The sequence below is a fragment of the Carcharodon carcharias genome, chromosome 1 (genome assembly GCF_017639515.1).
Source record: "Carcharodon carcharias isolate sCarCar2 chromosome 1, sCarCar2.pri, whole genome shotgun sequence".
Taxonomy (NCBI): Eukaryota; Metazoa; Chordata; class Chondrichthyes; order Lamniformes; family Lamnidae; genus Carcharodon; species Carcharodon carcharias.
Window position 1 is genome coordinate 176,082,823 of NC_054467.1, and position 25,728 is coordinate 176,108,550.

The following is a 25,728-nucleotide window of genomic DNA, read 5'->3' on the forward strand; positions in this document are numbered from 1 at the left end:
TACGTTTGGACACCCCCAACTGCATAAATAATGAGGTCAGCATCGTTCAATTTGGCACAAATTCCCATCGGCCTCTTCAATGGGAAACACTCCCAGTTCCCGGCTCCACAATGGGGCTTAGGCCTGGAATGGAAAAGCCCAGCTTATAAAGCGTTTTACTGATGCTGGCTTGGACAACTACTATAATTATCATGTTTGCAGTTTCAGAGTGCAAGTCACATGCTTCTGCAAATTGCTAAAAAGAAAAAGACTCAGAAAACAATTATACTGCAAACTTCCTTTTCCAAATGACAGTGCAGTTATAAATGTTTTAACATTTGCTGAATACCCAAATCTGACAAATGCAAGCAATTAAATGTTAAATTGAGGTTCCATTGCAAGAGAATTATACAACATTACATGCAGCACAAATGTATCACTAACTGGGAAATGTGAAATGGGAACATGTCAAATTGAGAGGTTGGCTGGAAAGTACAATGTAAATTAAATCTGGCATGAAAAATGCAGAATTTTGTATCTGAAATCAAATACATTTGTGATTGCTCTACAGTGTAAGCATGATCACGTGTAAATAACAATGTCCCTGATTAAACCTTCCCTCAAAAGGAAAGATCAGATAAATACAGCTGGAATTAACTGAATTAATATATTAAAATTGTTACATTTAAACTTCTATTCAAAATCTTTATGGAAATTCCTCATAATTTAAGAGGAAAAAGTACACTTTGAATGAAGGAAAATATAGACTGTAATGTTGAAGATAAATCAATAAAATTGAGGTTCGCAACAGCTCAAAAACCTAGAGGGATGTTAAGCCCAAATATTTGTATGTTAAAGTCAGTTGGGATGTTAAGATTTTAACAACCTCAGACCCAAACCCAAACTGCCTCAAACCCGCTCAATCTCGATTTTATTAGAGGTTAAATGGTCAGCAGACAACCAACATAGAAAAATTAGAAAATAGGAGCAGGAGTAGGTAATTTGGCCCTTCGAGCCTGCTCTGTCATTCAATATGATCATGGCTGATCCTCTATCTCAACGCCATACTCCCGTGCTCTCCCTATACCCCTGCTCCTAGAAGGCGGATTGCTCATTTAAATACTCAAATGAGGCTATGTGCCTCATATTTTATGTCTCTTCCAGGTTTAATTCTGATTGGCCAGTTTTCCGAGGCCTCACAAAACATGGCAGCTATAGAAAAGTGATGACTGATGCATAGAAGAGACAAGTGCTTTTTCCAGCCCTGCTTGTGGGTCAGGAGGAGGTCGAGAGCTTCCCCCAGCCCTACAAGCTTACCTGTCTCTGTCCCCACAATTGGACCCCCTGCAATTGGACACATGCCCCACCAAGATCACTGGCCATTCCCCTGCAATCACCAGTCCACCCTCCCCCACGTTCAGATAACCCAAACACCAATCTTTACCCCTTATCTCTCTTTCTGACACCCTGCAATTAACTCCCGGACCCTTCAGCCCACGCTTCACAGATCCTCTCAGTCTCCATCAGAAAACCTGCTCCTGAGGTGTGGCCCCTTCTGCAAATGCTTTTGGCCTGAATTTCTATAAGAGTTGGCCCAAGTTCATGATTTAACATTTTACAAATCAGCAGATCTCCCAAAGAAATAGCAAAAGGGGCCTTTCAGCCATTTGCACCATTTCTCCAGGGCTTCCTGTCAAAAGTAGAGCAAGAGATTGAAGAAAGCCCATGGAAAATCAGGGCCTTATTATTATGTCAATCATTCCAGAGGAAATGGGTATGCCCTAATATAATGTTAAGCTGAACTAATCCTTCTGGTGCTCAATTGTAACAGGTTCAGTAATATCATCACCATCATCATTTCAGCTGTGAGGATGCAGTATCGCCCGCAAACCCCCCCACCGCCTCGCCCACCCTCCACCATGCTTTATCCATTCATCTCTATTCCTTCTGTTCTTGCCCATATGGTCCTAGGTATGGTGTTATGTCATCTCTCCATTTTCTTCTCTGTCTCCCCCCTTCTCTTTCCTATTCTTGGCTGCCGCTTCATTAACCTTTTTATCCACCTGCTATCATCTTTGGGCAGCATGTCCAGCCCATCTCTATTTGGCTTCTTCTATCATCTGAATGATATCTTTAACTCTGGTTTTCTGGCATAATTCATTGTATCTGATTTTTTCCTGAATGGATATGTGCAACATCTGTCTCTCCACTGTCCTCTGAGTTGTACATAGTTTTTGTATATTTTGTAGTTGTCCATGATTCTGCCCCATATGTAATGGTCGGTAACACACACTGATCATATGCTCTCTTCCTTAATGCCAGTGGTGTTTTCCTATCATATAGCATATCTCCGGAAGCAGCTTTGGTTAAATAACACTATCTCCCAACATTTTCATGGATTAAAATCATGTCTCATTGCAGGAAAACAGGCAAGTTTTCCTCAACAGGCCTCACTCCTAGTTTGTACTCAAAAGTCTCAACAAAAATATGTAGCCACAGAATTTCCATATGTTATCCACAAGTGTCAACTGATAACACCGGGGGATATTGCTTCTCAAATTCAATGTGTTCCATGGATTAGTTGAAATAACTTGCTTCTCTTTATAGATTTATTTCATAACACAATACCTTAGAGTTTTTGCCTCACTCTAGAAAAAGAATTTGCTCTCTGGTTACTTATCATGCTGTGACAGCTGTGGTGGAATCCATACTTTCAAAGCTTGTATCTTTTGAGGCAGACCCTAACTGAAAACAGAAACAGAAAACAGAAATTGGGAAGGGAGACCAGGAAAGTAAACAGAGGGAGGAAACAAATTCTCCCCTTTGTGACTGTGTTTGATGACCTATATAAGCTGTGTGAACTGAAAGGCTAAATTCGTGAGATCTGTCTCTAAGGAAACAAAAACTGAAACTGGCTGAGGCTGTACAAAGGGACACAGAGCAATCCAAGCTCAGTAGTTGTAGCTGATGAGTCCAATGGTGCAGTTTGGCAAGCTAAAGAAGACAGAAGCTAGATCCAGATGCTGAGGATAAGTGGCTGTAGCTGTTTCTGTAATTTGAAGATTGGTGGATCTAAACCATCCAAACCGAGTTGGTGGCTGCTGTTGGCGACTAGCTCCTAGAAGGAGAGTAGCTAAAATACTCCATGAGTAGGAAGGGAGGGCCAGGAGGGGGAGGAGGCCAGGAGTCCATATTCAGCCTACAGGGGAGCCACCTTTGGGATGAGCGGCGCAGACATAAGTGGAGCAGGGCCAACAGGAAGTCCAAGGCGGAAGGGGCCACAGAAGACGCCACTATCCTGTTGCCAGGGTATACAGGCGGCGAAGCAGCTACCTCAATATGCCTGAGGTGCAGTGCCGAAGGAGGTTCCGACTGTCAAGGGAGACAGTCATCTCCCTTTGTCAAATGTTAGGCCCTGAGATCTGCCCCAACTATGTGGTTGGGCACCCCATGCCAGTGCACACCCGTCACCGCCCACCCACTCCCGCTACCTTTGGAAGTTGAGAAATCCGCTGGGTGGGCCTTAATTGGCCTGCCCACGTAAAATGGCGGCACAGACCAGATCACAAGCAACGATCAGGTCCGTGCCCGCCTGCGTTCGCTCCCACTCGGCCCGCCTGACATGGGGAAAATTCTCCCCTTTGTGACTGTGTTTGATGACCTATATAAGCTGTGTGAACTGAAAGGCTAAATTCGTGAGATCTGTCTTAGTTGTATTTGCCATTTAAAGTGTAATCTATTGTTTACTATTGACCATAATTTACTTGTTAATTCATGTTTAACTTATGTTGATTCTTATGTTGGTTCTTGACATTTGAGTAGAGGAAGGTGGCGGCATAGTGGTGTTGTCACTGGGCCAGTATTCCAGAAGACCCATGGTAATGCTCTGGAAACATGGCAGATGGTGAAATTTGAATTCAATAAAAATCTGAAATTAAAAGTCTGGTGATGATCATGAAACAACTGTTGTAAAATCTCATCTGGTTCACTAAGCCCTTTAGGGGAGGGAATCTGATGTCCTTTGTCTGGTCTATAATCAATTTATAATCTATAATCTTTTAATCAATAAGTGGGATACTGGATTTCTTTTTTGTTAAAGTTACTGGTCACTGCTAAATCCTAACACAATCCTTCAAAAAAAAGAAATGCAATAACACAAACCCAATTTTAATGTTTTGAAATTAGGCTCTTCAAATTCTAGAATATGAACAATTAATGCAGCCAAGTGAAATACCTTGAATAGAATTTTCCCTGAATTGCACTAATTGTGGTGGTATCATGAAAAAAAGACGTTTTTTCACTCAACCAAATAAGGATCCTGCATTGCAACATCCATTATAAAACCAGGCTGTGAGCGATGTGTCCTGTTTCACTGTCATGTCCACCGCCATGCACTAATTATTTCTATTTTCTCTCGCAGGCACATCTGGGAAGCAGCCGAGGCTGGCCACGAGCCAGCTCATCGACTCCAGGCCCAAGGATGCCCCAGAAGAGAAATCTGCAGACATACCAACGGAAGTCCCGTCACAATGCTCGCCCACACTCTCCACCAGCACAAAGACAAACATGTCAGTGGGACCTAGTTCTAGATTAGCCTTGGGGTCACAATGTGGCATGTACACTGCACTGTGGGATCCACAGCAGATGGAGGCACGGAAATCTGAGGGTGTCAGCACTCTGAGGACAGCTGGTAGCCAGGAATTGATGAGTCTGAGTCAGATGAGGAGCCTCTGGACTCCGTCATACCTCAGTTGCTGGAGCTGCAAAAGCAAGCTCAGGAACATCAGGAAGGGATGTCCGCTGCACTCCTCAGATTGCAAAGCACAATGTGGGAGTCCATCTGCCTTCGGGCTGAGGTGATAATGTTGGCATGCCAACGGACCGAGGTCAATACTGGTAGGATCATTGTCGCTGTGGAGACCTTGGTTGCAGGAGCTGCACTCCATCACTGAGACACTTGCAGGCATCCATTAGGGTCAACGTGAGATGAGTGTAGGACATCTTAAACTCATTCCAGCTGCCCTTTCCTCTCACAGAGTCAGCCGGGGCCCTCGGGCACCCTTAGGGAGGAGGATCAGCAGAAGCACACCCTGGGCCCATCCACCCAGATGATTCCAATAGTGTCCAGCCCATCCAATTCCCCTCTTCCTGTGAACCCCGTAGCTCCAGCTCCGCAGGCCGAGGAGGGTGCCACTGCCACACCACAGCACGCTGAAAGCAGGCCAGGGCCCTCTAGCTCTCAGTCCTCCAGACGGCACATGCCAAAGTCATCACAGAAAGGGCCTAGCAGTCTGCAGGCTGCCTCCACCTCTGCTGTGGATGTTGGGGGAGCACCAAGATGTAGCGGCAAGGTTAGGAAGGTTAAGAAGATGTGGTTGCACAGCCTGGGTACAGGTGTTAATCACTTGTACATAATGTTCACTATTGTCAATGAACTCCCAAGAATGTCTCTCTGCCTATGGCTCCTTGTTCTGATGAGCAGTGTTCTTGTCATTCAGATGTGAAACCTTAGTTCCTGCACTTGATAAAGGCAGGTGTCTCAGTCCAGGGCCTCTTCCCTGTGCAGTGCGTAACCTTCAGACCAAAATGATGGTCCAGCTTCACACTCAATGGACACATTAGTGATGCCTGCACCTCAATGGTGCTTGTCAATGCTGCCAGAATGTAGCGGGCAGGCATCACAGAGTTCCATCCCTCTCTCTGTATGCTCTCAGCATCTTTAATGTGGGGCTGGCCCCCCATCTCGTCAGCATCAGTGACCGGTGACCACTGTGCTCCTGAAGGCTGAATGTGGACAGAGGATCAGGTGCATTTAAAATTTCACGGCTGCGTCTCCAAGATATGACCCTGATCACAATGTGCAAGTGAGCTGCCCTCAGCCAGACAGGAGTCAGACATTCACAGAGGCTATGTGAAGATCTATAGAGTGTCTTCACTGCTTGTCATCAACATCATCCTGGAATCTAGTGACTATTTGGGCCTCCGCTGAGTCACCATGACATGGACCTGAGCACTGAGGGTTTGTGCGCTGCCATCGGCCAGACAGGTGTCAGATGTACACAGATACAAGGTGAGGATGTCAGGACTGTCCTCATTGCATCCTCCATGATCCTTGAGGCTATTAAGGCCTCTCGAGCATGCCTGCTTCAATTGGCCAGTGCGATGGCCTCATCTCTGGCATCCTTGCCTTCCAGGACCATGCTCATCACCATTGCCTTCATCATCCTCATCAGAGGTGATATGCAGCTCTTCCCTCTCCTCCTCAGCCAGGTACACTCCCCGTTGCAGCGCCAGGTAAGGCCCGCAGTAAGCTACGATGATGCGCAACACCCTCAGTGGACGGTATTGCAGTGCTCCACCAGACCTGATGAGGCACCGGAACTGCATTTTCAAAATGCCCATCATTTGTTCCACCAAAGTCCGGGTCACGGCATGAGCCTCATTATACTGTCACTCTGCTGCAGCCTGAGGCCGCCGCACGTGTGTCATCAGCCACGTCCATTATGGGTAGCCCTTGTCCCCGACTTGCCTGTGCACCCACTCGCCCGCAGTCTGAATATGGGCGCCTCTTCCTTGATGTCATACGGATGACCCTCATGAGCGCTGTGCAAAATTGTGTGCACTCACCTCCGAGTTCCCTTCAAAGTTCAGCTCGCCTTTCAAAGGCAGTCATAAATCATGCCATTCTGAAGTCATACTGATGTGGGAATTAAATTTGACATGGGATGATGATTCCGGCATGCGCTTACAATAATGAGATGCAAATATATTAAAATTAAGTTCCCAACGTTGAATGGCGGAAGCACAGCCTGCCATTGACAGGGGGAGGGGGCAATCGCATCCTGGATTTAAGTTGCTGGGAAACGCGACTAGGGCCTTCTCACAGGACTTCAGGCTTATTGTTGAGGGGAATAGTACATATCCTTTTTACAGTGCTCCTGCTGTACTTGTTTTTCTCTTTGCCAAGAATACAAGTTGAATCCAAGACCATATTTCTTGGCAAATTCATTGCTGGTGGCACAGTAGCTTAGGATATAAACTTTAAAAATAAAGGTTTTTGCTTGCCAATAACAATGACTGGATGACAGTAAAACACAACTTAATAAGTAAACTGGTGTTTGAAATATATACCTACACATTACTTGCAACACATGAATGTGATTCATCACCATTTATAAACCATATTTTTTGGACAACTGGAAACCCGTCACCATATATGTGTCCAAGCCAAACTATTAGTAATGTTTTGCGTTACTACACAAACAAATAACAGGAAGTTAGAAACTTGAAGCAATCCTATCTTCTCTTGAAGTACACAAAAATCCATGTTTACATTACCCTTTTCATTAAATTACGATTGAAATTATAACATAGAAATTTACACAAGCCAAAGATTTTTCAAGCTTTTTTAAATAAATATATATACCATTTTAAAGCAATCATTGTAAGATGTCTGAGTACAAGCCAGACCATAAAAATTATAGCGCAGATTTTTAACTGGAGCTAACTCAGCTAATCCCAATCTCTTGCCCTTTTCAATATCATTTTATATCTTTCCTTTTCAAACACTTATCCAATCTCTTTTAAGTGATGTTATTTCACCAAACCCCAGTGAAAGTCTCTTCTAACTGCCTCCTTCACCTTCTGCTGATAGTTGTCACTAATTGGACAATCAGTGGAAATAAATGATTGAACAAATTCATCATCCTTGCTTTTATATTTAATTATTTTGTAAATCCAGAAACCCCCTTGCCTTCTTTAAAGATGGAAATTCAGGAAAAACTGTCATCCAGATCAATGGGGGCTAATTTTAACCCTATCCAACCAGTGGGAACCTGGCATGATTGTACCAACCAACCCATTTTACATCTCTCTCAATTTTACTTTTAATTAACTTTTGTCAGTTTCCTGCCCAACAGCCAATCCAATAGTCAATTCCCCCCTATTCACCTCTGTACTGGTCCATCTTTCAGCTCTGAATCTTATTATTTGCAGGTGTTTTTAAATTTCATGCTCTTTGCCTCCCTTCTCCCCACAAAAATATGTACTAATCAATATTTCTCACCATTGAACATCACCTATCTGCCCACTCCACTAATTCTGTCTCCTTATAAAGTTTCTCATGCGCCTTAATTATTTCAGCAGCGAATTCTGACACCACTCCTTTTGTTCCTTTGCTATTTATAAGGAGTACTGTAGTGGTAATGCCATTGGATTCGTAATGCCGCAGCCCAGGCTAATACTCTGGGAGCATGGGTTCAAGACCCACCATAGCAGCTGGTGAGACTTAAATTCAATTAATCAATAAAAAATGTGGAATTTAAAGCTAGTCTCAGTAATGGTGGCTATGGTCTGAATTTTACCATTGGTGGGCACGCGCAATTGGCAGACCGGGACCGGCCAGAAAACGGGCCCCCCCGCCTGTGATTTCATGCAATTACGGCCTGCCCAGCGTGAAACGTGTCTTCCCAATGGTCGGGAAGGGCTGGGTGGGGTGGGGGCCTGTTGGGCACCAGATCCAATGGCAACCTGGCAGACAGTTTAAAAACGGCACAGGCATCTCCTTGAAAGCTGCCAGGGAAGAACATATCTTCTGCACGCTGAAGACCAAAGCTAAGGCCTCTACTGCAGCTGGAAGGCAGGTTAAGTGGGCACTCGGCCCCCTCAGTTTTCGGACGAATGCCTCATGGTCCTCCTGGAGGAGGTGGCTGCCAGAAGGGACACCCTTGTCCTCATAGATGGAAGGAGGAGGCCACCGCACCTGACAAAAAAAGCTTGGGAGGAGGTGGCAGCCCAAGTCAGCATGCACGGTGTTGTGCAGCACACATGGGTACAGTGCCGCAAAAGGTTCAACAACCTGCTGCACTCGGGAAGGGTGAGTACCATGTTGGCATGGAACAGTGTGGTGAAATGTTAAGGTCCGCAGGTATCAGCACCCCAATGGGCATTAGATCTTCAGTTAGAATGTTGGTGCACATTGGTGAGGGCACTTCACAGGCGCTAGAGGTGCAGGCGGAGGCAGAGATTGCCCAGGGCACCGGCAAGGTGGAATTTAAAGCTAGTCTCAGTAATGGTGGCTATGGTCTGAATTTTACCATTGGTGGGAACGCGCAATTGGCGGATTGGGACCGGCCAGGAAACGGTGGAGGAATTCATGCGGAGCGTGAGTACTGCGTTGACCCTCATGACCAAGTTCACTGCCTCCTCCATGGTGAGAGTGGCGACTCTCATGGAGAGGCTGCTCCAGGATCAGGGGTTCCTGGGGTTGCACTCAGACCTGCATGCCCCCACACAGGCACTGACCTCAGGTGGTCAGTGCCAGTGTGGGAGATGGATGAGGCACCCAGTATCCCAGCTAGGTACCCGAACATCAATGGTGAGTAGGGAAGTCCAGAGCAACCTCATGTTGGCACACGAGCTGCTTGTTGTCTCTGCGGGCTCCTCCCAAGGCACTCTGGATAACGGCAGTAGCTCCTCCGCCCCTCTGCCAGTGACCAATAAGGCTGCGATGACTGGGGAGATGCCAGCCATGGCACTGGTCGCTCCCTCCCGGGGGGGCTAGGACAGGCTCCACTGACCAGGGGACAACCACCAAGGTCATCAAGGCCAACAAGACACCAGAGTCAGCAGGCTGTCTCCAGCGAGGAGGGGTACCAAGACGTAGCACTCACAAACCTAAGTTTAAAGCACCATGAGCACAAGAGGGACTGTTCACGGGTGATCTTCTGTTCTGTAATGTTTTGTTTATGTTTACTGGTCTTGGAACGAGGACCAGAGAAGGAGATGTTAATTTGTTTGGATTGCCAAAAACAAAATTTACGTTATTTTGGCATAATACTTCACCTTTTTATTGTTTTGGTGCAGGATATACCAGTATGTAATGCTGGACGTGAGTGGCTTTAAACTTTACTGCATAGGTACTGAGTGGACTTTGGGTTCAAATGAAAGGGTCATTTCAGACATCCAGGATGGAGGCAGCAGCCCTGGCGTGAGATGGAAGCAGACCTTTGGCAGCCTAGCTGAAGGAGCATTGGATCAAGGCGCCCCTGAAAGATGCAGAGGTCTGCCTCCACACCCTCAGCACTCTCCTCACCATGCTCCTCTTCTGACTTACTAATGGATTCATCTTCTGTAGCCTTTGGAGCTGCCTCAAGACCCTCTTCCTCCAGTGGGTTCCCCCTTGCCGGTGTCAGATTGTGGAGAGCGCAGCATGCAACCACTATCAGTGACACACACTCTGGGGGGTATTGTAGTGCTCCCCTTGAACGGTCCAGGCATCTGAAGTGCATCTTCAGAAGACCTATGGTCATCACCCTTGTGGAGGCATGACTCCTATTATAACTTGCTTCAGTTCTTGGATAGTGGAGAGATATCATAAATCACCTTTCCAACAGATAGCCCTTGTCACCCAACAGCCATTCATCCAGTCAGGCTGGAGCACTGAATAGCCTTGGCACTTGGGAGTGCCGCAGGATATAAGTATCATGGGAGCTGCACAGACTTGCAGAATCAGCATCCTGTGATCACACAGTATCTGCATGTTCATGGAGTGGAAGCTATTCCTGTTGACGAAGGCACTGGGCTCACCTGCTGGCACCTTGATGGCCACATGTGTAAAGTCTATTGCACCCTGGACATGGGGGAAGCCAGCAATGGCCACAAAGCCTCTGGCTCATTCAGCCTGACTGTCCTCGTCTGCATGGAAATGAATAAATGTCAATACCCACCTGAAGAGAGCTTCTGTCACCAGTTTGACGCAACTGTGGACAGCTGATTGGGAAACTCCACACAGACCCCTCACTGACCCCTGGAAAGAGCCGAAGGGTAGAAGTTGAGGGCCACTGTGACCTTCAGTGCCACTGGCATGGGGTTTCCACCCACACACAGTTGGAGTTGATCTCAAGTCCAATCATCTGACAAATGGAAGTCACAGTCTCCCTGGAGAGGCGGAGCCTCCTTCGGCACTGCACCTCGGACATATTGAGGTAGCTGCATCCCTGTCTGTAAACCCTGGCAGCAGGAAAATGGCATCTTCTGCGGCTCCTTTCACCTTGGACTTCTTGCTGGCCCTGCACCCCTAGCCCCTGCGCCTCTCCTCCTACTGGTCACTCCCCTGGAAGCTGCATTCGGACACCTGGCCTCCTCTCCCTTCTGCCCCTCTCTTCCTTGTTAGGGGAGGTGCGTCCAGCAGAAAACACAATCCCTATTACCAGGGTAAGGGAAGGCTGTCTGATACCTGGAAGGGTTGACACGGTCAAAATCCTCCGGTGCCTTGGAAACACCAATGAGTCCTGAAATGAAGCCTAGAAATGCTAAGAATGAAACTCGGAACTGAGGTGAAGCTGTCAAGTTCAAATAAGCAATCAGCAGCAAACTATCTCTAAACTCCTCACTACTCACAATGGCAATGCTGCTGACCCTTTTTGGCCCTCCCTTGGATGAGGTTTTGCAAAATATGGGCTGCCTGCTTGCGCACTTTGCCTGTGCAATGAGCTCAAAATCATACGGGCAACATAAAATCGAGATCACTTGCCTTTTTAATGGCCTTAAGTGGCCTTTTAATTGATGGCGTGCACAACTCCGACACCCACACATGCCCGTCAACCTGAAGATTATGCACATACAGGATGATGTCGGGACACTCACCCAATGTCTTCTCGAGCTATTTTATGCCCAGTCGGGTCGGGCACGCGCCCGCCTGCAGGGCGTAAAATTCCGCCCTATGAATCTATCATCAATTGTGGAAAAAAAACCCATCTGGTCCACTAATGTCATTTAGGGAAGGAAATTGGCCATCCTTTGTCTGGCTCTAGGCCCACAGCAATGTGATTGACTCTTAACTGCCCTCTTAAGTGACCTAGCAAGCCATTCAAGAACAATTAGGGATGGGTAACAAATGCTAGCCTTGTGAGTGATGATCACAAACCATAAAATGAATAGAAGAAAGAGACTGAAGCATAGAGCCCCGAGGCACACAATTAGTTAAATCCCACCAATCCGAGAATGCTCATTTGCCCCTATCTTTCCTGTCCTGCAGTTATAGCTACACTGGCCTTAACACTGTATGCTTTCATTCTCATAATAATTCTAATATGTGGCACCTTCTCAAATGTCACTTTACATCTAACTCAACATTCATAGCATTTGCCTTCTCCACATGTTCCACATCACTTTTCAGATGTATGCTAGCTGTCCCACATTAACCCATGCCTTGCTAAGTTGTCACAAATATATTAACTCTATGAAATTAAAATTAATTAGGGCATAATTTCCTGGTGACACATTTTTTTTTTGAACAGGGTGTAATATTTCCCACCCTCCAATCCTTTGGCACAATTCCCATTTCCAAAGATTTTTATAAATTAATCTTAATTGCTTCTAACGTCTTTCAACTTACTCTAGGGTGCATAACATCTGGAACTGTTAACTTTGCTTTATTTGTTCCTAATTTGTTTTCATAGCGTTCTTTTGAATATTTATCATCAGCAATAGCAGTTCTAGTTCTTCTTCAGAATTCCCTACAATCCCATTTTTACCTTCCGCTGTTTAAATTGTGCAAAACACATAAGCATCTCTGCCATTTTCTTGCTATCATGTACAAGAGTCTGCTTCATCTCCAAGTGATCTCACCCCTTCTTTAACTGGCCTTTTACTTATGTGCTTAGAAAAGCCCTTTTACTCATTTGTTCTGAAGTCAATCTTCTTTGACTCTTCCTTCTCAGCATTTCTGAGCTTATTTTTTGCTTCCTTTTTATGTTTTGGGCATATAGTTCCTCTTCTATATCCTACCTCATATTATATGCCTTTTCTTTAATTTCATTTGGTTCTAACACCTTTGGCTAGGAGTTTCCTTTCTAGTCCTGCCCACGGTGGGATCGGAAATTCCTGCCCTAAGTCAACTGGCCTTTGGCTGGTCCATCAAATTTTCCAACTCACCCGCGACAATTCCTGTCATGGGTGGGACCGGAAAATCCCAGTCTCTGTCTGTCCATAAAACTCTACTTTGGATGTACATGTTTACTGCTAGATGGAATGTACCTTATCCATATCATATTTAAATATCCTGCACTGCTGATGTGCTATTTGATCTACTTTTTGCCCAGGCAGTTAATCTGGGCATCCTGCACACACAATTTCAGTTCCCCTTCTGTGATGAGGTAAATTTAATTGGATACCATTTGTCAAAATTCAGTAGAAATTAAAATGAGCAAGGGTCTCTGTTGTGATCCTTGAATCATACTTTTTTTTCTTTACTCTTTCATGGGATATGAGCATTGTACGCAAGGCCAGCATTTGTTGCCCACCTCAAAATACCCTTGAGCTAGGCTTGCTAAGTCATTTCAGAGGGCACTTAACAATCAAGTACATTACTATGGGTCTGGAATCACATGTAGGCCAGAACAGACAAGGTAAGATGGCAGATTTTCTTCCTTAAAGGGCATTAGTGAACCAGAGGGGTTTTTATGACAATCAATGATAGTTTCATGGCCACCATTACTGACACTAGCTTCATATTCTAGATTAATTAATTGAATTTAAGTTCCACCAGGATTTGAGCCCATGTCCCCAGATCATTAGCTTTGGTCTCTGGATTACTAGTCCAGCAACAGTACCACAACGCTACCATCTCCCCTTTTATTTGACTAGTCATTGAGCAGTAAAAAAATGCACTCTGGATCTTAGGCAATGTAAAGTCCACCGTTACCAATAATATTGAACTTGAGAGTATCGAGCGCAAAAAACCCAAAATTATTTAGCTGTGGCAGATTTGAGATAAACTATCAAGTCTTCATGCTCACTCCTCTTCTTGAGGCCTGCAGAGATCATTTTTGTTCCTGGGATACATTTCTTCAGATTCTCCAGATAAACCCTGAGTGTTTCATCATCTCAGGTAATACCTTTGTTGTTGTTTGCTTCAGTGTAAGAAAATGACCTTCAACCTGGCCAGTCTTGGGTCCAAATATACCAGACAGGCTTGCCCAGTCTTGGTCAAGGTCAGTACAAACCTTGACATTACATTGTGAGTAGTGCCATATGAGCATTTGAGTTCACATGAAACTTGTTTTAAAGTAAATGGGTCAATATCTCTATTGAAATATAAGGAAAAAATATTTTATACAAACACTTCGGGTCTTCATACAATATACACATGGTGTAATTTCAAAGTTGAAAAGTAAAACAAGTGAAAAACATGAAAAAATACACAAAACTCCTCCAATCCTATAATCTGTGTAATTGGTACCAGCATCAGTGAATAAAAAATTACATTTCTGACTCTTTAACATTTGGATCTATGTTATCAAGGTTTTGCCGCAAATATTTACCACAACCTTTGTTGCAAACATGTTTAAATGTCTGGCTGTCCTTACTTTGTTGCATTAATAACAATTTTTTTAAAATAACAACATTAATTACTCTGCAAGAATGCAATGCTTTTCAAAAATAATTGAATCTGCTATTCATATCTATTACTTAAACCAAACCCGGAAAGAAATGTAATCCAGCAGCATATTTGACTTTCCATTTCAGGTCATGCCCATCAAACAGACAGACTGAGCTTATTACTTCCTATGTCCATAATTCATTCATTATCAATAACAATAATTGTCAGCAGTTGTTCAAAATAGATAACCAATAAGCAGAGAATGCAGTTTAGCCTCTACTGCATTAATATGCCATTAATAATATGACATTAGATAGCGGAAGCTGTTACTAATAGGGTAGAATTTTCTGCCTGTTGGGGGAGGGGGGGGGGGGGGGTGCAGAACTGGAGTGGCCGCAGTTGGGTGCAATCGGTGCCTGCAATCAGGTCCATGCCGCCATTTTGCGTGGGCAGGCCAATTAAGGCCCGCCCAGCACATTTCCGACTCCTGTGAATAGCGGGAGTGTGCGGGCTGCGGCGGGCGTGCACAGACCGCTGGGTCCAATGGGGACCCGGCAGCTTGTTTAAAGGAAGGCCTGGCAGCCTCCTGTAGGATGCTCACAATGGCCACTTCCAGGTCACACCGCAGGGGGCCGGCTGAGCAGGAAATACTGGAGGGAAGGGCAAGCTGCAGGGTCTGCCACAGGAGCAGGACAGGCTGCAGGGTAGGCCAGTGGGGGGGCCAATGTGCCCCTTGCTTTTCTGATGACTACCTTGCTGCCCTCCTCGAGGAAGTGGCGGCACGGTGGGAGGTGTTGGTCCCCCAGGAGGAGGCCACCCCCACATGACCAAATGTGCCTAGGAGGAGATGGCGGAGGTGGTGAGCTCCCACGATGTGGTGCGGTGCACCTGGATCCAGTGCCATAAGCACTTCACTGATTTGTTGCGCTCTGGAAGGGTGAGTACCATGTTGGCATTGGCATTTAACCCAGCAGGTAGCCTTAGCCTTTAAGGCCCCCCTCCCAAGTCTTACTGTTGTGACTGCATTGAATCATGTTGGGCATTTCTCGTACGATGGATGGGCAAGCAGATAGTGCCCATGCTTAGATCAGCCTGAGTGGTTCTTGAGAAAATGAGTTCTCCCCCGCACCATGTGTTGCTCTTAGTCGCACATGACTAGTATGGGGGCAACCTGCAGGAGATGCAGCTAGGTGCATACTCAGAACTCCAACACCTGTTCACGGTGATGAGATTGTGGAAGGGGAGCCTCAAGGTCTCACTGCCCAGAACCATCTGCTGCCCTCAACACTGGACATGGTTGCACCTCCTTGCTATGGGAGCTAAGACCATGTGTTTCCTAAAGTGATGCATGCAGAATGTGTCCAAGGTGGCCATTGGTGGGCAGTTGGGAGCAGGCATACTATCTTTGTGTGAATGATCAGCATAAGCGGGGAGAGGAGGCACTGGAAGCCTGATATGGGCCACTGTGTTTGGGGTGCGGCAGAGTCCATGTGCAAATTGCCTCAATTAATGGTCTTCTCTGTTATTCAGGAGAAGAATGCTCATAATGCGTCTGAGCTTTCGAGGACTGGAGGTGGCCAGGCTCACCTGATGATGTTAAGCCACTTTGAACAGGAAGTCCTGGAGCTTGAGAGGCGCCATACGCCCAGGTCAACCAGTGTCGGTGAGGCTGGGGTGGAACGGCCAGGTATTTGAGGCCAACAGTGAGATCCGCAATGTCCTCCCACCATCCATAGCACTGATGATTGTTTGATTTGTTATTATTGCAACATTGCTTGGTCACAGAGTGATAGAGTCAGAGGTGTAGATCAAAGAAATACGTCCTTTGGTCCTTCGAAGATGTACGTGTCAAGCACCTTCCAAAGTCTCTTAAACCCATTTCCCAGCACTATCCCCATGGCCTTGTATGCCATGGCATTGCAACTGCACATCCACATACTTATTACGTGTTAGGAGGGTTTCTGCATCCACCACCCTTTCAGGCAGTGTGTCCCACATTCCCAACACCTGCTGTGTGCAAAAGTTGCTCATCACATCACCTGTCAACCTCATGCCCCTGACCTTAAATCTATGCCACTTGGTCACTCATCCCTCCGCCAAGGGGAAAAGTTCCTTTCTGTTGACCCTATCTATGCCCCTCATAAGTTTAAAAGCCTCAATAATGTCACCCCTTAATCCCCTCTGCTCCAGGGGAAATAACCCCATTCTATGCTATCTCTCCTCTTAAGTCAAACCCTCCAGCTGAGCCAGCATCCTGGTCAATGACTCCTGCACTCTACTCCAATCACATCCCTCCAGTGAAACGCATTTCAGAACTGCACGCAGAACTATAGCTGTGGCCTAGCCAGCATTTTCTGCACTTGGAACATGTTCTCCCTGCTCCTCTATTCTATTCCTCGGCTAATAAAGGCAAGTATGGCTTTTACCTTCTTAAGCACCTTATGTACCTGTCCTGCTTCCTTAAGTGACCTGTCAACATGCACAGCAAGGTCCGTCTGATCCTCCTTACTTTCCACGGTCCTACCATTCATCGTGTATTCCTGTGCCTTGTTTGTCCTGCCCAAATGCATCACCTCACACTTATCCACATGACATTCCACTTGGCATTCATTAGCCTATCTGGCCAGCCCGTCTATATCCGCCTGTAATGTAAGACTCACCTCATCACTATCTGCTACCCCACCAATGTTCATGTCCACTGTTTCTGGAAGGTTGAGCGCATAATGAGCCAGGGGGAAAGGGATGAAGTGTGTCACTGTGTAGACGCTAACTGATCCACTGTCCTTGTTGTTCATTTCAGCATCATCAGAGCCTGTCTGCCAGGAGGAACTGCAAATGCCCCCTCTCACACCTGAGGGTCCTCAACTGTTACTTGCGTCACACCACTTCTGTGAGGCAGGCACCAACGCAGATACTAGCACCTCGGTGGGCATTGCAACATCGGCTAGTGTCCCGGGCATAGTGGAGAGGGCACTTCACAATCGCTGGTGGAGCTGGCAGAGACGGAGTGTGCCGATGACGCCAGCAGTTGGACGACTGCAGGGGACCAGGCACATGCTCGGTCGGTACCTGATGATGTGCCTCTGGAGTTGGCTGCGACACAGCAGTTGCAGGAAATGCGGCCAGGTGTGCAGGAGCATCTGGGAGTGATACGAGGTTGTGCTTTGCTTGTGTCTGTGGTGGAGGAGTCCACGCGGAGCATCACTGATGCACTGAGCCTCATGGCTGAGCGTCATGGAGAGAGTGGCGACTCTTGTAGAGAGGCACCTCCAGGAGAATAATCAGGTTCTCCTGGGGTTACGCTCAGACCTGCAAGCCCTCACAGCGCCAATGGCCACAGCTGGTCATTGCCAATGTGGGAGATGGTGTGGACTTCAAGCTTCCCAGCTCAAAGCCCACCCATCCACGGTGAGCAGGGAGGTCCGAATGGACCTCACGTCGGTGTAGCAGCTGCCTGTCGTATCTGCAGCTCCTCTCACGGTGCTCCTGATATGGGCGCCAACTGCTCCACCCCTCTCCCAGTGATCGCTTCATCCGGTGAGGCTGCGATGACTGGGGAGAAGCCAGTTGTGGAACTGGCAGATCCCACCCAGGCGGAGCCAGCACAGGCTCCATGGGCCAGAGGATGACCACTAAGGTCATTGAGGCCAACAGGACAGCAGAGTCAGCAGGCTGTCTCAGATGTCACTCCGAACGATGGGGCGGCACCAAGATGTAGCACCCAGAACAGAAAACATAAGGCACCTTAGGCACACCACGGGTTTCTCACTGGTACTTTTGTGTTGGCCCAAGATTAGGTACTTATAATCTTTTTTGCTTGATCAATGTTTTGTTTTAGATTTGTGAGAACTTCTGATGGTTAAAATAAAAACCAGATGTGTTACCATGGCTGAGGGTGGCTCCCTTGTTCTGTATTTGTATGTTTAAGATAAATGTCATGAGTGTTTGTTTCAACATTGAAGTTTATGTCCAAAGCCCTTAGTTGCAGCTGATGACCTGATGCAGATTTAGCACTTAGATGCTGAGTATGGGAGCACCAGGCAAGGCTGGTCCTGAAGATCCATTTGTGTGGAGCTAGCTGAAGGTTCGTTAGATTAAAGGTTCCCAGGTGTCTCTGCCTCCTTGGTGTAGTTCTGGGTCAGCGTTTAGCCCCTCAGCATTCCCCTGTACTTACTCATCCTCAGAATCAGTGCTGGACTCATCGTGTGCAGTCGCATCCACTGCATCAATGTCTTCATCGTCGACTGTGCCCCCCCCTTTCCAGCGCAGGATTATGGAGGGTGCAGCAAGAGCCACTATCACCGAGACACAATCTGGAGTGCGGCCCCTGAGCGGTCCAGACATCAGAAGTGTATCTTGAGAAGATCAATGGCTCTCTCCACCACAGCCCTTTTGGAGGTGTGGCACCTATTGTACCACTGCTCAGCTTCTGATATTAGATGGTGGAGAGGCGTCATGAGCCACCTTCTGAGTGGATAGCCCTTGTTACCCAGCAGCCATCCATTCACCTGAGTTGGGGCACTGAAGAGCCCCGGCACCTGGGAGTGTCTGAGGATGTAGGCATTGTGGGAGCTGCCTAGGTATCTTGCACAGACTTGTAGAATCAGCATCCTGTGATCGCACACTATCTGCATGTCCATGGAGTGGAAGCCCTTCCTGTTGACGAAGACACCGGGCTCACCTACTGGCGCCTTGATGGCCATGTGTACAGTCTATTGCACCCTGGACGTGGGGGAAGCCAGCAATGGCCACGAAGCCTCTGGTTCGCTGTGTCTGGCTGGCCTGGTCTCAACAGTAGTGAATGAAGGTTAATGCATGCCTGAACAAAGCGTCTGTGGCCTGCTTGACACAAGTGTGGACAGCTGATTGGGAGACACTGCAAAAATCATCCACCTGGTAGAAACCAAAGGCATGGATGTTGAGGGCAACTGTGGCCTTCAGAGCCATTGGCATGGGGTGTCCACCACACAGTTAGGGGAGATCTCAGGGCCAATCATCTGACAGATGTAGTTGACTGTTTCCCTTGACAGTCGGAGCCTCCTTCAGTACTGCACCTCAGTCATATTGAGGTAGCTACTTTTCCGCCTGTATACCCTGGCAGCAGGATTGTGGCATCTTCTGCAGCTCCTTCCACCTTGGACTACCTCTTGGCCCTGCGCCCCTTGTGCCTGCACCTGGCCTCCCAAAGTTGGCTCCCCTGGAGGCAGATTGACCCGGCCTTCTCCTATCCCTCCCTTCCTCCTCAGAGGAGTTGCCTCCAGTGGACACGTCAGAACCCGTACCCAGGCTAAGGGGAGGCCTGCGGAAAGGTGCAGGCCCAATAAAGATTACTGACTGCAGAGTGCTGACCTGGAGGTTCAAAGTACACAGAAAGCTGCTGGAATTCATTCTGAACTGCTACAGATCACACAGACAAGTTTAAAACACTTTCTCCAATAAATACTTCACAGACCAGATTCACGACCTCACTGAGCCCTCTTATCCTGCCCGTGGATGAGTTTTATTAAAAAGTCTCTTACCCGCCTGCCCTTTGCGCCCGTGCGCCGACCCATAGATCGCACAGGTGCCTGAAAATCGCCGTCGATTGACGATTTAAGGGCCTCAACTAGCCCATTAACTAATGCTGGGTGTGTGTCGAACTTCATCATGCACCTGCCCAGCGAAATATCGCAATGGCGTGCGGTGACATCGGGACGCTCGCCCGACGTCACCGCCTTTCATTTTACGCGCTGACATGCAGGGCCTGCCACCCTGCACGCCAAACAGATCATTCTGCCCATAGTTAATTTGAAAGGCTATCATTTCTATTTCACACAGACAAAGCTAATGCCATCTGTCCTTAAACATTCCCTTCCCCAACCACCACCGAAGCTCCCTCTCTGCAAGTAAAACAGGACTGCTGATTTGATTCTTTGGGGAAAATGTTGACATTTCTTCCGCTCCTTTCTCCACTAACTGCTGGTATGTAGCTCATCCCACAATGGACAGTTTACATCCTATCTTGCACGCTATATATTTGGCAACCAGTTTCTTTTTGCCCAGCTGCCAGTTCATTCCAACAACGCCAAAGTTCAACAACAATAAAATAGCTCCTACAGAGAACTCCCAATGGTTCCTGGCACATTTATTCACAAAATACTAAACCTAAGTAACAGTTGCTTTGATTTTTAAATTTTGATGTAAAAGGCTGGATATTTGTGGAGTCAGGCCAAGACCGGAGGCCTTTAAAAATGGCAGGCAGAACTCAAATTCTAGATTCCTAGCCCCATTCATAGCAATTTTTGCCAGTGTGGGGTAAGGGTGTGGCTAGCGAGCTCTCACCCTGCTATCTCAACCTGGCCAGTTCCATTGCAAGGGCATCTCTTATTACCCCCACCAACTCTCCCACAATTTTCATGGACTGAGGCTAGCTTTTCAAGGACATGTGATTCATGGCCCCTCAGGGGAATTGTGAATCATAGTTGGGATTCAGGAACTTTTTGAAAGGCATGTTTAAAATATTTTAACCAGGCTCCTCCATGCATTTCATAATTCCTCCATGGCCATCCTGCATCCTCCATGCCCACTCACCCAGTATGCATCATAGAACCAATGAGCAAATCTGGAAAGCTGATGAAAAAAATATCCATTCAGAAATCTTTGAATAATAACTGCCACTCTTATAACCCTATAAAAAATGTCAATCAAACAGAGCCATTAACTCAACTTCACATGTCTTAATCTTGTCCAAATAAACATAAAGACATTGAAAAAAAGTTCAGAGAAAGGATAACTTATTATAACCTCTTAAAGATGTCGATCAAAGTGAATACTCTGCTTCAGTCTGTGAAAACAGACCCCATGCTAAACTAAGCCATTAGTGAGTCTTGGAACTCAGCCAAGGATTCATAACAATACCAACTGTTTATCCAGATGGCTTCATTATTTAATGAATAGTTGCTCCTCCAAGGTGCAAGGTCCAATTAGTTCTTCATTTAAAAGCCTAGGGCCACAATAAAATATGGGGATCTTGTGCAAAAATCTGCTTAACCTTTGGGAATAATGGACAGACACCTCTACAGTGACTCTTTCTAATCCCAGAGATTTATCAAGAAAACACAGTCCACAATTTTTCCAAATTAAAAAATGTTAACAATAATCTGTTGAATTTACTAAATGGGCCTTACCTTAAGAATGCTCGTAGTCTTTCATCCATTCTCCACTTTTTATAGAAAGAATAGGACAGGTATATCAGGATTACGCCACCAATGCAACCGAACACAGCTCCAGTTAGTACATCCCTTACCAAGAGAAAAAGCAAAATAGTCCTTGGAGAAATTGAATGATGCTTAAACATTAAATTGTCAGAAACACAGCAATGTCTGCATTGCATATACTCCGTAAGACTGTGCATTTGTACATAAAGCCACATGAAAATAAACTGTTTCAAACCGAATTATGAACAAGTAGTCATTTGGTAGTACAGAACTTGATTATAGCTGATAAAATATACATGTCGAAGCTTTTTATCTTGCACTCATCAGGAGAGAATCGCAAGAATACCAAATTTCAAATAAACAACAGTTTATACTGCATGAGAAAAGGGTGCTGATTGGTTGGCAAATGGACTGATTGCTATGGAGTCAGGCCCACAACATAACTCACTTATGCATGCTAGAAGCTACATATATTCATATACAGGGCCCTGTCCTTTGCAAACATAAAGAATATGCTCAGGTATTGTGCCTTTTTCAATTAAACAAAAGCATGGGGACAACTGTTCCCTGGTGCATTCCCCACTACAATGCCTCAACCAGCCAGAGTTGACTTGCCTGTTTTGATTTTAAACAAAAGCTTGGAGGATAACTGTACCCTGGTGCATTCTCCATGGCAATGCCTCTACCACTTGCCAACTAATCAGCACACTTTTCTCTTGCAGTACAAATTGTTGTTCCCTTTGAAATTTGGTATTCTTGCAATTCCGTCCTGCTGAGTGCAAGGCGAAAAGCTTCGACAGTATGTTTCATTTTTTAATTCAAATTATAAACAGTTATCTTTTCTTATAATAAGAGTAACATTATGAACTGGTGCTCCAATATTTTGAAGATTGTGATGCCAATAAAGTATGCCAGGAGCATTTAAAAATCATTATTCAAATATTTAACTGGCAGCTTACAGTAATATATCACACCAAACAGAATTGGGCACTAACATTGTGATAGACGTGGAGCTCTCTCCTGTGTCACCTCAGAAAAGAAATGATTTTATAAATCTGCATTCCAAGCCTGAGTTTCAACTGCCAGTATTACATATTAGAAATATAGGCATTGGGCCATTACAATTTTCCATCCATTTGTAAAATTATAATATCTTGTTCATATAAATTATATTTTATCCAATAGACTGCTCCAAATGGAGCCCTGTAAATTGTTTCTAAAACAATTTCTATTGAGCTTATCCTGGACTTGAGTTTTAAACAATGTACAATACTGTTGTACGAAGGTCTGTTCAAGGGGTAGCAATTCATTTCTATTTATGTTATTACCTTTAAACAGCATTTAATCAGGTGAAAGTTGCTTCACTAGTATATCCTCATCGTACAATGGTACGGTGGGCATGTTTACCATTTCTTGAGGAAACTTAACTTATTATTGCCATTAAGGAGGTAGCATAGCTGACATGGGGCAGAATTTTGCCCTTGGCAAGCGGGCTCGGCGGGGGCGGTCGGGAAGCCGACCACTGCCCGTGATCGGCACCACACCGCAATATCACACTGGCGGGCCAGTTAAGGCCCACCCAGCGTGAAACACAAGCGGCAGTACTGAGTGCTGCCTGTGCTAGCAGGAGGGGGGGGGGGGGTCGAGGGTTGGGAGCGCGAGCTGGCCGAGCATGAACTTCGCGCATGTGCACGAGTGAGCGCTGCATAATCTCCGAGATATGGAGCTGCCTCAGGGAGATGCAGAGATTTTTTTTTAAAATAAAAATGTCATAAACCATGTACCCTCATGTGACTCTGTCACATGAGCAGGGACATGTTATTAATGAAAAATTTAAGTTTTTATTCTTATTTGCTTTTGGAAACCTCATCCCACCCATGGATGAGGTTAATTGATAACTTAATGGCCTTAACAGGCCTTTTAATTGTCGGCAGGCATGCTGCCGGCTTTGGCGTACACCCTCTGGCTGAACTATTGCACGGCTTGCATGTTGACGTCAGCACACTGGGCCAAGCTCAACTCACGTCATTTCATGCTCAAGCAGGACAGGTGCGTGCCCGCCCACCGAGCAAAGATTTCTGCCCATAATTTTCAAAATAACTTTATTTAGGCTTCACTTGGCTAACCTCTCTTCAGTGGTGGGGCTGCTATCCACTTCCCTATCTACTCGGGTGAAAGAAATAACTTATAGAATTAATTGAGCAAGTTACTAGATGTAGGAAGAGAGGGATATATCTGGATAACAGCCCTAAGATGTTTGATTTACTCAGTTCACAGGTGTAAGAGAGGGGACAGGCATATACCTAACTGAAAGATGAAAGAACTCATGTTAAGTTTTCTGGGGAGGAAAGCACTGTAAGAAATATTCCCTGCTTGCATATTTCTCATGGAGAGCCTCACCTGCTAAATATGTGCATTAATGGATTATGCATGTGCAACCCATGATTTTCCAACTATCCATTTTAATGGATGAAAAATTATGAGCCAAAGCCTGCAACTATAGATGTGTACTCTCGGCAGATGAACTTCCATATTGGGAATACACAAGTGGAAATTCATCTTCAAGACTTCTGAGCACTGCGATTTTCAAGTCTGGGGAAATCAGTAATATGTGTTAAATATTGCTCTACTATATTAATTTTCTACTTGCGATAATAAAATCATTTTATAGTTTTAGCCTGAATTATATGGTCTGACAGCCTATGCATAAATTTACAACTTGGTGCCTGAGTGCAAAACTGACAATGTACATCAGCTGCCCATTGGAGAAACCCCTAGATTTTCATTTCTGTTGATTTCAGTGGAAAAAACGTCATATCAGAAAATTAAAAATTCAAAAGAAAACACTGCTAACAACCTCTGCACAGCAATAAATGGATGTTCTTAGTCACCAGAAATCGTCCACTTTGAAACCCATGTTTAATCTGTAAATTAAACTTTAGTAATGGGTGATTTATTACTAAGAACTAAGTCCTGAATGAATGTTTTGTGTATTAAACTGAAGTTGTAAGTTGTGAGTTTTCTTTTAATGAGGGCTACTATAAGCAGAGACTTAAAGACTCTGAGGTAGGACTTGGGAGCGAGTGGCCACCATCGTTAAAGCTACCTTTGTGACAAATGTGGAGATATTTCATTTCCTCAAGACCATTTTAGGTTGAAGCACTGAGTTACAGAATTAGGGTGATAAGTATCTCCACTACTATAAGTATTTAACCATATTAAACAGAAGTTTCTACATTTAATTTGAAGCCTGTGCAGATTTAATTTATCCCAGTTGGAGCAAGAGTTAGGCCACCACAATTGGATTTTGCATTCCAAATAGAGAGGATGAAGAGAAAAAAGCATCTAAGACTCAAGAAAAATCAAGTATGTGGAGGATAGGATCAGGTTTATCCCTCTCCCATATTCCAAAAGCTTGCTGATACCAGGTGTAAACATTTGCTCCGTTCTAGTTCTCTTACCTTTGAGCCAGCAGCGTACAGGTTCATGCCCCAGTCCAGTAATTTAAATACATAAGTTGGGCTGACACCCCAGTGCAGTGCTGGGAAAGTGCTGCAATGTTGGGGATTTCAGCTTTGGGATGAGATGTTAAACTGAGGCTCCACCTGTTCTCTGAGATTGCAGAGGAGTTCACAGAATCTTACTGCATAGGAAGAGGGCATTCAGCTCATTGTGCCCGTGCCAATTCTTTGAAATAGTTATACAATTAGTCCCTCCCTTGCTCTTTCTCCAGGGTCCTGCAATTGTCTTCAAGTATTTATCCAATTACCTTTTGAAAGTTGCCACTGAATCTGCTTCCATCACCCTTTCAGGCAATGCATTCCAGGTCATAATAATGTGCTGCCTTAAGAAGTTCTCCTCATCTCATCTCTGGCTCTTTTGCCAATTACCTTAAATCTGTGCCCTAGAGCTGAATTTTCCAGTTGGTGGGGGTGGTGGGGGGGGGGGGGGGGGGGGGGGTGCGGAGGGGGAGCAGGCGTGGACTCGATCGCCACTCACGATTGGGTCCGTGCCGCCATATTACGCGGTGGGCTAATTAAGGCCCGCCCAGCATACTTCACGACTCCCATGCATAGAGCAAGTGGGCAGCAGCGGCGGGCATGCTCAGGCCGCTGGGTCCAATGGTGACCTGACGGCCTGTTTAAAGGAAGGCCCTGTTCGAGCAGGAGG

General features: G+C 45.8%; 1 protein-coding gene across 1 annotated transcript in view; it reads right to left on the minus strand.

The window, feature by feature from the left end:
• The window catches only part of LOC121281877, a 169,962-nt gene that overhangs the window by 12,681 nt on the left and 131,553 nt on the right, over positions 1-25,728 (minus strand). The window contains exon 5 of the mRNA XM_041194982.1: positions 21,529-21,642. Within this exon, the coding sequence (XP_041050916.1) occupies positions 21,529-21,642 (114 nt within the window). The remainder of the gene's footprint in view (positions 1-21,528; positions 21,643-25,728) is intronic.